Genomic DNA, 14,670 nt, shown 5'->3' on the forward strand with positions numbered 1-14,670 from the left:
CCTATCTTCTCTTTGTTGACCAATTAGATGGCAGCGCCGAGCTTTGATGTTCGCGGTTTTGACTGGCAGCAGTCCCAGCTCAAGGTGCTCATCGTTTAAGCAGGAAGCGAATCAGAATAATCTCACGCGCATTCAGTTTCTCTCTGATAGTCAATGCGGCCCCTCTAATTTCCCCTGGGTGCTATTTCTGTTGCTGTAAACCTGTTATCATTCAAGGGATGAAATTAATCAGGAACGGAATAGAAAAGGAAATGTATTTCCTCTCAGAAATCACAAAAAAGGAGAGGAAAAGTGAGCCCAACCTCTGAAAAGCGGGACAAATTTAGTTCATTTCAGCAAGGGGACAAGTTGATTTACTAATGCACACATGAGCTTTGACGCCTTTAAATAACCGGTTTGTGTCAGTGAAGATGGGATCATGTTTGCAACATCAAACATGCTTTTCTACTCCCTGACAGTTATGTAAATTCAGTATATTTCGCTCTCTGGTTTGGGAAGGTTTGCTATTGCACTCTCTTGTCAGGCAGTGATACTGTAAGAGAGAATAATAAGCATCAGCGGTCAGTCTTTTCGTCCTTTATTGACCAGGAGGCAGAGCAGAAAGTGTAGTGAGACTGGATTCAGTCCCAGTTTAGCTCAGCTCCCAGGCTGTGAGGACACCTGATTTATTTTAATTAGCATCTATTTATTCAGTATTTAAGGCTACCTGCTTTCCGGTGTCCCTCTACAAATTCAACTTTTTCTTTCACCATTTCTTTTTGGGTATTAGCCATTGTGTTTACATGCAGGACATGCTGGTAATGAGTGGATGTAAAGAAAGTAACTTCACTGACCTTCTGTTTTAGCTGTGTTTCCCCTGTTCTTCTCTCCATCATCTCATACAATAGATGGCTGGCTTGTTACTGGCGATATATGCTCCGAGTCTAATTCCTACTACACTACAGTGTTTAATAGGTTCATGGAGCTTTAAGTGACCTTCAAATCAATACAGTGGCAGAATGCTGCTGGCTGCTGCTCGTGCTACATCTTCTGGTGTAAGACCTACTATCAACTAAACTGCAGCAGAGAGTCTGTCCACACTTTGGCACACAGTAGCAGTTTGACATGTTCAGGAATTGACAAGGACAACAATGTGCAATGCACATTATCTGAGTCAACTGTAATATACTGTAGCTTGTAGTACTGAACGATCATGAGTGCATTGAACTACAGTAAGCCCCAAGGGGAAAGTGTGTATCAGTCAGTCCACATGTGCACTGCTTAAAGCTGCTGAGCTTTGTCATACAAGTCCATTTAAGTTTTATATTGTTAAACTGCTTCATATGCTTCCATCGTGATGTCAGCTTGCACATTCTAACCTATGTGAAGTCACTATTAACTTGAGGGTTGTTGAGGTCATCGTGGTCATTGCATATGTTGTGTGAAGTCACATGAGTCAAGATGTTAAACTGTCTGATGAGTGACGTAAGGACTCTAAGGACTAGTTGACAGGTGATGTCATAGATGACCTCCTCTGTTGAGCGAGCCTCCTTTACTGCACTCATCTGTCAAACCGTCTTCTGTCTAGGGTGTTTCATCCTTAGAGTGGACAAGCTTCCATCTCGGAAATGCACAGTGATCTTCGACTCATTGACTTACGTGACCTGATAGACGCACATGGTAGTCAGGTGGTACAATGAACCCACGTGTGACCTTAACAGCTCGACCTCAAGCTGTTAACAACTCTGCAGAGGTTAAATGTCTTCTCACCAGTTGGACAGAACTGACTAAGCCTTTCAGGCAAGGTACAACCTCTAGCAAATCAAGTTCCCAACAAATAGCACCTTTTAATGTCTGACCTTAACACTGTGCTGCTGTGCTTAAATGTTGCTGTCCACAATGTGAGACCACAACAGAACTACACATATTCCATGGTGGATACTCAGTATTTCTAAGACATGTTTACATTATGGAGTGTGAGGCATTTTCCTTACTGTTGTAAATTATGCATTCACATGTGACCTAATATGCATCAAAGATTGTTGCTTGCTCTGCACCTTAGACCTTCTGCACTCTGTAATAAAAATGACTTATGTGTTGCATAAGTAAGACCTTAGAAGGGAAAATACAATGCCTACCCCTCAGAGAGCAGTAACTAACAGACTGGGCCACTATTGCAGCCCCATGTTAAACATTACTATCATTGCATTGCTGAGTTGCACAGAGTTTGGCTCCCTGAATCTGATTTGTAACTGTGCTTTGACTAAAGCGGTTCCTCATCTGTCATTGTTCAAACTGTTACTAACAAAGTGATGAATAGTTTGTGGGGGTAAATCTGTTCATCACTATTAGAATCACAGCTCCACACCTCATTATGTAGGTTTGTACAGAGAGAATTACGCTCAGTGAATTCATCGTCAAAGATAATTTCTCTATAGGAGAGGCTGTGTTTTTGGCTACACACGCCGCCGTGTATAAAGCGATGATTACATTATCATTCACAACAGCTTCTTGAATGATACAAAGTATGCATCATTTGCAGTTTCTTCAGTCTCCAGAGACCAGCATATAAAAAGCCTCTGAAGAAGAGTAATTTCAGTGCTGCAAAAAGAGAAAAAAGCCCATCACTCCTCACTGAAAGCCACTCAAAGGTTTCACTAATGGCAACAAATGCCTGGTAAAAACACAATCACAGTGTGATTGTCAACATCAAGTGTTGAGAGTTTATGTTGCAGTTAGTTCTCAGGATGTGACTGAAAACCTGATAGGTTGTTCATCTTAACTTCAACAACATATTGTGATTTTCCAGTAGCTGATGTACGGGACAATTCCTGCATCAGCATCAGCACCAGCACCAGCACCAGCAGCTTCTTGATCGCTCTTCTGGTGGTGTAATCTCACAGTGACGTGGTTTTTAAACTTTGGTTGTCTATCCAGTGTGTTGATTAGTGAGCTTTGCAGGACTGTTAGGGGGATTTTGTTAAATTTGGAGATGTGGTAGCTGTTTGTCCCTGTCCCAGTTCTGGGTAGCAGGTCAACCAAGACCAATTGGTATAGTATGAGCAACCAAATGGGGCCATCTGAGCTGAAAATGTCCTCCAAGTAATATAACGTGGAAGGACTTTTCAACTACAAGCAGAGAGATTAGGCCAATTATGGGGTGAAGTTGGGACCGGTGTTGTATTGTTGGTTTTAGAAAGTTGCAGCTATCTCAAAGCAGTTCAGTGGAGTATAAAGTTCTCAGGAGAAGTCAAAGAGGGTGCAACCTGGGGCAAAGAAAGTCTGATAAGAACTCACTACTCCACTTGCTGCTTGTTAAGCTTGCTGCTTTGAGTCCACGTTTTTTGGGTTTCAGAGTTCACCGCTGTGTCAGGATGACAGTGGAGGAACTGTTGCCCTTGAGGGTTCAGCGTGCCACATGTGAGAAATAATGTGCCATCTCATTTTTGCAGCTTGGTGGAGCACTGCATGTCAGCTGCACACTTAAAGTCGGTAACTTTTACTAAATGAAACCCACAAACCTGTCAAAGTACAGTAATCACCCTGTGCGTTACGGTTTCTGTTGTCTTGTCTGGAAACACTGTATTGTATTATTGTATTGTAAAGGTGAATGTTATTACAATGGAAACATCAGGCATTTTCACCTTGGTGACAAAAGGTTTAGACGAGACGCACCACACCTGATGCCCTCATTGTAAAAAGAGGTGAGCACATACTGAAAACCTGGCTGATAGAAACAAATCTGATCTTTTTATTTGTTTCCTTGTTATTTTCTCAAGGTCGCTCTTTACCGTACAGTACATGCTTTTCATGTTTTTACCTGCAGGCAAGGCAATAGAAAATGCCCAAGGGCTTTTGTTTGTAGCTTGAGTTGTGCTAAGCTGTATTAAATTCTCTCAAATAGCAATCCCCTTTTTGCTGTTACTTTGTTGAGCTGAACAATCGAGTCACAACAACAGTTATTAACTGAATTATCTGTAGGGGCCAAATATAGAATATGGTGTTGGCTGATTCGCAAGAATATGGTCATCACTGCGGGGGGGGGGGGGGGGGGGTTCTCCATGTTAACTTTCTACAGCCTATTTACAGTGGCAAGAAAAAGTATGTGAACCTTTTCAAGTTTCATGGTTTTCTGCATGTTTTGAACATGCTCAGAACACATTAGCAGTACAATTCCCCCAGTATTAATAATCTGCAGCGTAACAAAATACAATATTACACAGCGAAGTGTGTAATAAAGGTTTATGGCTATAGTGCAGAGTAAACATGAAAATGCCATTTATTGTTCAAATGGAAAATGTAGTTTATGAAACCTTTCTAGAAATGGAACATTTTAAGTAATTTAAACAATGAAAAAAAAAAAAACACTTTTGATTCAGAAAGAGAAATACTTAAGTCTTGGTTAAATAAAAAAATAAAAATCTAAATAATGTTCTAAATTAAAACTGGGTTGTGTGACTTACAAAGAAAAAAAAAGAAGTAAATGTCCTATTTCCTTTCTACTCTAGCTACATGTCCTGGTCCCAAAACATTTTCCTAATTTTTCATGCATGGGTAAGTTAATTTATTTTTGGCAATTTCACCTTTTTCGCATAGCAACAGTTGAGAAGTGAACAGGAAACACTAGGAAAGAGAGACGGGTATAACATGCAACAAAGGACCCCAGCCAGGACTAAACGATGGATGTTGCGGTCAAATTGGATATTTCTTAACCAGCAGGCCACCAGGATACCCTGAAATCCTGTTATTTAAGTTTTATGGCATCATTCGTGTCTTTCTAAAACTTTGAAAGAGACAAATCTACAAAACACAACCACAGCAGCTATAGCATGTCCAAGGCTTGAGGGATCCTCTGTGTCACAGCAGCAGCACAGCAGGTTTAAAGTTGGACTTTGCAACTGGGGTTTGCAAGACAGATTGATTCCTGAGTGAAATGCTTTTCTCTGTGTCTGCTGGCAGAGGAAGCTGAACAGGCATCCAAGTAGAACTCCAAATCCAGTCAGAAATACCACAGTGTCTCAGTGCGAAGCATGTCCTTTAGGGAGATACTGGCAGCACTTCTCTTACAAACATCTAAAGCAGCTCAGCTTGCTCTGTGCTCGTCTTTTATATCTGCTCTTGTTCGGGGCAGAGGATGAATAAGCATCCAGCTGCTTCTGGACAACTACCTGCACTATTTGTGATGCACGACGAAGGATGGAGGAGACTGTTGGAGCAGGCCTACTATCAGCTCTCTTTCAGCTTTTAATATTTGAGCATGCACAAGAAAAGGGGCAATTATAACGGAAATATCTTGTTTTCATACGTGACGCATTCTAAATTTAAAAAGAGAATTCCAGAGACATTATATTGTTCAACTGATTAATATCATTCAATCCCAGCAGAGCTGATTTTCCTCAGTAGTTGTTCATTGCACCAGCTGGAGACTGTTGCTGTCCACCAATATACTGAAGTGAAAATATAATTACCTGGCTTTGGCTGTGCTCCTACAGCAGAACCAGCTCTGCTCAGTCATTTCAGATTTACTGTTTATGAAAGCAGCAGTGAGTATCTCTGCACAAGGACACCTCATGAAAATGTCACTTGTAATTAAAAGAGAACGGAGCAGCTCAGGTTCTAAATAATTCAAGATGGTGGAGCGTGATCTGGAAATTGGCTCCGAATACTGCAGCACTGGACTTCCCCCACAGTATCTGAATTTAAGAGCTGCTGCGTGTTGTGGGAAACCAAATCATTACCATCTGATACTTGAGTTGTTGATAACATATTAGAGAGTCTCTAAGAGGTGCAATAATTTTACTCTTCTCTTTTCTGGCCTCCTGATGAGCAGGATGACAAACATCACCTCAAGCACCATAAAACATTAACGTTTTAACGAAGTTGCAAACTAATTCTAGTATCTAACCAAAATGTAAAAGAAGTAAAGAAAAAGATAAAGAAACTACAGTATTGCACCACTGCTGATTATTTTATCTTTCCTGTCATTTCTCCAGCGGCGCACCATGTCCGAACAGGCACCTGTGAGGTGGTGGCGTTGCATCGCTGCTGCAACAAGAACAAAATCGAGGAGCGGTCGCAGACTGTGAAGTGCTCCTGCTTTCCAGGGCAAGTGGCCGGCACCACCAGAGCAGCCCCGTCATGCGTAGATGGTACGCTCCGGCTGAATATGTGATGACCCCTTTTTTTTTTTTTTTTCTTTTTGCTGGTTTTCCACAGATCCTAAAGATTAGTTTTGCTGAGATCATTCAGAAGTGTTTCAGCACACTTTACCTCACTTGGGTGTAATTTCTAAGAGATGCTGTCAGGGGCAAGGACAACTAAAACAACAACAACAGCTTGTTGTCTTATTAAACTACAGCTACATGGAAGAAAATAGGTAGTCACACATTGTGCGCACATGCAGGTGTTCTTATGTTGATCAAATTTCTTAGATAATAGTTTGGAGGAATGTCTATTTAATTACATAAACATGCTTTTGGTCATAGAACAAGAACACCAAGCTGAATACTGTACACGTTTCAGTAATTAGGCCCAGGACAAAATACGTCTAACCCTGACACGCAATCGTGCTGAAGGCTGCAGCAGTCCACCACTCCATGCATGAGCCAGAACAATGGAGGATAATAGATCCAATGAATGAGACAAAGGACAGTGAAACAGACACCTCACGACACTCAATGTTACAATAAATATTATAGAAATGTCGACATACCTCACAATGCAAAGCAGCAAGCTTCTAGTCACAAAACAATGTTTCAGGTAGATTGTTCCTCTCTTTCTTTATGACTATATTGTAAAACGCTAAAGATGATTCAGAATCAGAAAACAGTAAAATAAAATATTCCACTCTTGTCTGAGCTTGACAGATCTAATATGACAGAAATAGTGAGAAATCTGCATAGTGAGAAATAGTAGGATCAGAAGTAACAATGTAGTAGTAGTAGTAAGGTGAGGTATCTTTTTTACTACTAGTAATAGTCACATCAGTAATAATAGTAAGCTCTGCTACATTGGTATAAGAAATATTCTAGCAATATTTTAAAGATATAAGTATTATATATATATAAGTATTAAGCAGCAATACTTTAACTTCTGCCTGTATGGCATATACAGTAAGTCATACGTATCCCTGCTACATTAGAATACTGGCCTAACAAAGAGGCTCCTGAAGCACTCGTTTAATCACCTACAAATGACAGTGACAGTCCTCTGCACACTGTTAAGTCAATGGCCCAGAGGGTCTGTTAGCATGCTAATGTGTCAGACCCCCGACTCGGCTGAAGTGGCTACTTCACTTTGGTCTGAAAAGTGGAGTTTTCTGGACCCAATCATGTCTGACCTATTCCTTGACATTTTAGTATTGACATTTTCTGCAAATTAGAGCAGTGAGCCACTGGCCTCAGTTTAAAGCTCCACAGGTGATGTGAGGGGAAAAAAGGATCAGCACTTAACCTTTTAATTATTCTTTTCTTTTACAACCAAGGATTACCTTTAGTTCAACTCTGTGTGAGACAATCTCCTCTTTATATGAAGATAAATGAACCTCCAGACGTCTGAGAACACTTGAATAAATTTCAGTCTTCTAAGAGGTAACCAAAGAAAACAGCTGAACGTTTTACCCAGTCAGTTTTCATGCACTGATGTCTTAATAAGGGAGCAGCATATACAGCACCGTATATTTTCATTTACCATTATTATCATTATCATTAATTATCATTATACATTAGAGCACGTCATTATCAGTGGGAAACTGTGTCGAGCTCAAGGTCAAAGCTAATGTTTTTATTTAGATATATTTTTACATTAAAATGGAAATGTAAAATCTATGATTTGCTCCCAGACGTTTTGAGTCCTCATGCTTTTTAGCATCATTAACTGTTAACTGAAATGAATCCCATGCACTTTCTACATGTTTGGTTATCAATACGCCCATTTTATTTCACTATAAGACTTTGTGGCTTTTTAATAGCTGCTGTAACACAACCACCATCTGCTCGCAGTTGACCTGATGCACTTTTTACACCACACTGCTGCTATAACCATGGCTGTGTGATACAAATTGATTCCCTCCTGTCACAAAGTATCCATTTTATGTAATTTACTCTAGTGGGGCTCCAGTGTTATGTGTGGATTATAATAACCAGGCTCTTCATTAAGAAAAACACTAATGCTTTTGGAGGGGGATGTGGAATGTAGATAATGACCTCTGTAATGTGTTAAATGTAAATGATGTCTTTTACAATGGAATAGCAGAAGCTTAATGTGCTCTGTTATGAGGGTGACAGAGCAGGTGTTCTCACTGTAGCTGAAGGTTTTCCACTCACATGGCAGGACTCGCATTAATCTAGTTCCCATCATGAACACATGCTTGACATGGATCTCAAGACCTGGAGTGTTTGGATACTTCAAAAATCCATCACACAATCAGGGAGGTGTCTCACAACAACCTCCGAAATTCACCAAGAGTCATAAAAACACAGGTAGACTGAGGAGTCCTGCAACATACTGGTGGTTTGGCCCCCACAGAGCCCTGATCTCAACATCATGGAGTCAATCTGGGAATAAATGAAGAGACAGAAGACACTAAGAGACTCATTCGGGAGAAGAACTGTGGCAAGTGCTCCATGGTGCTTGGAATAACCTCTCTGCCAAGTAACTGAAAAACAGTGTATGTGTAGGTGACCTGGTGTTGAAGACAGAGGGGGGGTCACAGCAAATATAGCGATTTGTTCCCTTTACTGCCCTTTGTATGAAGTTCACCGATACAAATAACCCATGGCAATATTTCTCAGCACAGTCTTACTTTCTGTTTGTAGAGCCAACATGAACTTATTTTTCGATTAAATCACAATGGCTGATGCTGAAGTTCTCAGCTTCTGCTTGGAGACTAATTTGCTCTTTGACCTCTACATCCCCTCTGTCAGCCTCGATAGTGGAGCAGAAGTGGTGGTGTCAGATGCATCCGTGCCTTGACGGCGAGGAGTGCAAAGTTCTTCCTGATCTGAAGGGCTGGAGCTGTGCAACGGGGAACAAGATTAAAACTACTAAGGTGAGTTTAAGAAAATAACTGTGCCGTGTTAATAATGTTATGTTCAAACCTGTTGAATTTGACCTTCTGTCAAAGTCAAGAGGCTGTGGCTTCTGTTACAGTCGTCTGCCCTGCTGTTACCTAAAAACAGCTTATGTTTGCAGTTGGCGCTTAGACCCCAGGGGCCTGTAATCAATGAGCTGCCGTGTCTCCTTAGCACTTTCAGGCCACTTTGAGCATCCAAACTGGCCAATTACTCACTCCAATTACCTGCTTTTAACGTTGTAACGTGATGCCCATATCCTTCACTGTGTTATGACGACTTCAGTTCTGCTTCTCTCCACGTACTTAATTATTTAAACTGCCCGCACCACACCTGCCTGGAGCCAGGAGCCTGGAGCCTGGGGCTATTGATTCAGGGAGTTGTCGGGGTCTCAAAGTGGGATATATATGTTTTTGTTTCGTTTTTTTTTTTTTACTCTTTTAGTGGTCTGTTAGACAAGCCTAAACATCTGGTGAAGCCAGGAAAAAGTTTGGGTAATTCTCAGGTATGATAAGACCTTAAAGTATGAAAGCTAAACAGTTCTTTTGTTGTCTTCTTAATCATGGACAACTGGGAAGATTTCGGCGGACAGAGACCAGCTCTGGTAACGTCAGATGCTTCACACTGGAATCCAGGTAATGAATCTGTTTTATATTTGAAAATATCTGTTCACTGTGGTGCTGCCTTAAAAATGTTAAAATACAGAGAAAATCCCAACAGGGTTCATTAATGTGTCTCATTTTTACTTCATTCAACAAAAAGGATATTTGCATATCGTTTTACTGAAACAGTGTCGCTCTGTATTTTCATAAAAACTGAGGTGTTAACCACATTTCCCAGTAGCGTAAAAGACACCAACAACCTGTTCAAAGCATCAACCTTGCCCAACAGCTTTATCTTGCACACATTTGAACTCAAGAAAAACAAGTTTCTTAAGTTTCCAGTCTTTCTGTCAGTCACTTGAAGCAGCAAGGTCACACAACCTGCAACGTCTTTCGAGTTTGCAGATAAGCAGCATGTGACATGCAAAGACGTCCAGCTGCAGTGTTACAATTCGCACATCTGCAGCCCCCAAATGGCAGCAAGAGGGTTCATTCAAGTTTCATTTTTCTCTTTTGGACTTGTGAGCAGAGAAATCCTGGAAGGTGACGTGATTAGGCTGCTCACAGTGTGTGATGCTTTATACCAGAGAGATGAAAGAAAATAAAGGTCTAATGTGGGAAAGTGGGGCTTCCTGTGTACACAGAGCTGCTGTCTGTGCTTCTCTTTTAATTTTATATTTGTTAATCCCTGCTGATGCTATTCATGTCAAATCTCATAGTTTAATTTTAGCAAAGAAGGATGTTTGGAGTGTCTTAAGTTGAAAGGAAACTGAATGTATTTCACTCAGAGGTGTCTGTATTTGCACTAGAAAAACATTTTAAAGACACAATGCATTTTATTTTTTTATGTAAATTTCTATGTATAACATAATTTCTTTAGGTTCTACCACCAGTCAAAATTTTTTGGCATCAGTCTAAAACATTTATACTACTAATTTAATTTGCCAGTACATTACAACTTAGAGCTCCCTATTATATTTGTATAGATTAAACCAATTGAAATACATGATTGATATTTGTGATTTTATCAACTGAAATCCATGTAGCCCTGGAGCTACAAATGTTAAATATTGTTAGATGAATTCAAAGGTTTTGTGCAACCAACAAGTAAAACCTAAAGATATTCAGTTAACTGAATGTGTGTTGAATGCTAATAATAAATCTAATAATTAATTTGAGCTTGGTCACCACACATAAATCAATGTAGCAGAAACACTATTTATTTAAAATAAAATACAATGAGGTCTCCTGCTCCAACACTTTTTACATTCCTCTTTGCTAAGAGAAAGAAACCTAAAGCACACAAAAGCTTTGGTATATGTTAATACAGGAGATGAACACATTTGGTTCATTTGCATACCGGGAAGCCAATCCAAAATGGAAACCAACCCTAGTTATTCAACCTACACATGGTCAGAATATATTTAGTCAGCCTGTGTGTTAGCACTCATTACCACTGAGATTTATAATGCAACTGTACTGTGAATATTCAGTGACAAAAACCTTGATGGCTCCCAGAGTTAAAACTGAAAGCAGTGTTTACCTTGTGGGTGTGTTTGTAGCCGAGCCAAGATTTCATGTCGTATCATCAGGTGTGCCTGACAAATGAATAATGAATATTTCTTCTCCTTCTTTAATCTGTAACATGCTGAACTGCTACACCACCATAAAAAATCAACATACCGTACAATGATCTGTATGAAAGTATGAAATAGCCCTGGCAGTAAAGTCTAATTTGGGTAGAGATGACTTTGCAATGTCCTGGATTTGTGTTTTTGCTGATTTTACCAGTGGATCTTCACATTCACAAAATCTTGCCTAGTGCAGCTTTAAAAAATGTCCATATTATGAAAATCCCAGTCTTCATAGTTAGAACACAAAACATATTGCTGACAAGGACACTGCTGTGTGCCAATTACAAGGCTGAATTACACAAACAACTCCATGCACCTGCCGTGTTAAATCTTTCAGCCAACCTTGCTTCAGGTACTAAATGGAAATGAATTCTCTGCCAGTTAAATTAGCACGTGTCAGACGCCTGTTAAGTGAACGCAACTTCCACCGAAGCCTTAGTATTCCTCCCAGTATTTTTAGCATTGTTTCAGACAGCAACTCAAATACTGTTAATGATCTCCCCCACTCACCCCCTCCTGAAGTGAGAATCAATGCAGATCCATCTCTGAAGACATTTTCTCTTCTGACAAGAAGTCGCTCTGCTCTTTGTCTTTTCAGCATGGAATTATTCTCAAATTAGTACCACATTAATCACGGTGACAGCTCGGAATGTAAATGACTCCGTAAAGGGAAGAATTTATTGCAGCCTGTGCAGCGACCAGTAAAGTGCTGCAACAACCTAAATTTATGGAATCTCTTCACCCTGTGTTTGACTATGCAGGTTTTCTTGTCAAGTAATGGCCCGATAGTTTTTGGATTGTTTTGCTTTTCTGCATAATTGAGGATGATTTATATGACACTGCAGTGCCGCGCTACTGCTCTGCCTTATTCTGTGTCAAACAACCCATTTGTGAATTAATCTAACCAGGCTGTCAGAGCTGTCTGTTTCTTATCAAAAGTTCAGCATCGATAATGGAGCCTTACAAGTTCGGCGGCGGCTTCCCCCAGTCCGTCAAAGCTACGTGGCGACTGACAGACAGCTGGAATCGATAGCAGACGTCATTATGAAGGTTGTTATGTTATGCTCCTTGAGAGTCTTTTCCAAAATGTACTTTTGGAGGTGCAGAGGAGCTGCCAGTCAGCCAGCAAGCTTCATGACAGGCAATTTAATCTCAAGGAGAATGGAGGTCTTCAGAGTATCTGACAGCATCAAACTGAGAGACGGGTTTGTGGGGAGCACAGGCCCAATCAGCAGCATCCTTTATCTTGAGTGCTGAATAACATCTGAGAGATCAATATGCTGATGCATGAAGCCAATATACGTTTTTTTTGTTTTTTTTTTCTAAAACACTCAAAGGATACTGAAGCTGAAAAGATCCCACAGGTGTTACTCTGTCAGAAGGAGCCATGGCACTGCACAGTTTAACCTGAGATACCTTTCTGCCCAATATATATATTTTTTCATCAGTTCTCAGTTTAAGATGACGTAGAATTCAAGATTAGATTTAGAGTAAAACAGTATTTTCCTACCCTACTGTCATTACTTGTCAGATCTTCATGAAACTTGCATCAAACATTCATAGCCACCAGTAGATGAATGAAGCTTAAAGCTTAATTAATCAATATATCAAAGCTGTTCATGTGACTATATGTAAAGTGAAAATTTCCTTTTTTGGTTTGGGGGACCTAGGGGAGCCAAAGTGACACTGGAACTTGTGAAAGTAAGAAAACCTCATTTAAATTCCCACTGGTATTTCTGAAATTCAGCCTTAGAACACAGCTTAGTTGGTGTGTGAGGATTAAGTGAAGTACAAATTTTCAAAAAATAATCTAATCTCATTGTTTATCCAATATTTCGGTTTGTTAGCAGGAACATAATTTCCCACGAGCCTTAGGCGTTAGCAGGCTAAATGTCACAGCTCAACAGTAGAGGCGAGCCCCATTACCAAGTCGACAGGTCGCACCAATTGAAGGCATGACGAGACGACTGAACCCTGTAGGCGCTTTTAGACAGCATCAATTACAGCTAAAACCTTAAAGGAATTACTTTAGACAAGAGCTTCGGTAACCATGCTATGATGACGCGAGTACATCTACACATGCTGACTTTCAAAACAATTATGGCGCCTCATTACCTTCATTATCAAAACCTTAGAACGCAGAACATGTTGGCGCCAGTGGTTCTGATTTCATTGTAATGTGATTTTCTTCTGTCACAGGTGAATCAGTTCTAATCTGTGTTGGATCATCCAAGGAAGAAAAGAGCATTTCAAAGGACCCCCCTGTAAATAAGGACTTCCTTTCTTCTGGACAACAGATAATCTATGGAAAACTCTGAATACTTGTTCTTGAACTCTATGGACATCAAAAAGAGGAGTAAATCCTTAAAGTACTGATCATGCAGCACTTCTTTTGAAGGACTCCATCTAATTAGCCTTACTGAACACCAGGGTTTAATCCCTGACACTGTCCTGCTTGTAGTGGAATCCAATGGTGAACTTTGCCTACATGTTAATTTCTAGAGTAATATGTCCTTCACAGGGGATTTTGCATCAGTCGAAGCAGGTGAACTGCAATACAGTAAGTACTGCAAATATTTAAGACAAATTGTGGTTTTATCAGTCTTTCATCTCTAACAAAGTGTAGTTTTAAAGGTTCAACTGTGATAACATGGCTGAGACGCAGATATTCATGGTGATTTTCCAAACAAATACACAACCCCTTCACAGCAGCAATGCATCATTCATATTGTGTGCAGCAACACAGAAAGGGAAGGTGAATCCATTTGAAACTCCAAATCAATAAACTACACATTGTATAATGTGTGCATTACAAGGTCCTATCAGCACAGATACTGTTGAGAATTTATGGACTGCAGAACTAATCCGTGTAAAAGGTAGAAACTGATGAGAGCTACCAGCTGTTAACAGAAAGTTGGATCCAGTCACGACATATGAAAATCACTCTGCCATTTCCTGCCTCTTCTGCCAGATTTGTTTCTCCAGAATTCAAGCTCTGGAGTTCAGATTTTAGACAACAGCATAAATTATTACGCGCGGCATCTGGTTGCCAGCTGGGTGATGACAATGATGTTCCAACAGTTTTTAACTACTTACTTGAGTATGATTTTCTGATCACCTTTCCGTAGATATTGCTGACACTTCCTTTATCTGTGTAAGTGATGATATCAGTAATAAACTATGGTTGTGTAACAAAAGCCATGTGTCTTTTAATTAACCGCTAACAATTATGTGTTTTTAGCGTATAAATACTGTTTTTATTTGTCTTATAAATTGCAAAATAGTAATAAAACAATTTAGAGTGAGCTGTCAGGTTGTTAAGCACATCAGCTCTATGCATACAGCAGCCCTGTAATCATTTATACTTATATAAAGATCATTGCA

The 14,670-nt window shown here is 40.0% G+C and overlaps 1 protein-coding gene across 1 annotated transcript in view; it reads left to right on the top strand.

Annotated features, from left to right (window-relative positions):
* Positions 1–14,408, top strand: part of tafa2 (TAFA chemokine like family member 2) — a 41,074-nt gene extending 26,666 nt beyond the window's left edge. The window contains exons 3-6 of the mRNA XM_026361534.1: positions 5,973–6,128; positions 8,904–9,028; positions 9,629–9,685; positions 13,486–14,408. Of these exons, the coding sequence (XP_026217319.1) occupies positions 5,973–6,128; positions 8,904–9,028; positions 9,629–9,658 (311 nt within the window). The 3' untranslated portion in view covers positions 9,659–9,685; positions 13,486–14,408. The remainder of the gene's footprint in view (positions 1–5,972; positions 6,129–8,903; positions 9,029–9,628; positions 9,686–13,485) is intronic.
* Positions 14,409–14,670: the final 262 nt, after the last annotated feature.

Source organism: Anabas testudineus, chromosome 23 (genome assembly GCF_900324465.2).
Source record: "Anabas testudineus chromosome 23, fAnaTes1.2, whole genome shotgun sequence".
In the NCBI taxonomy this organism is placed as follows: Eukaryota; Metazoa; Chordata; class Actinopteri; order Anabantiformes; family Anabantidae; genus Anabas; species Anabas testudineus.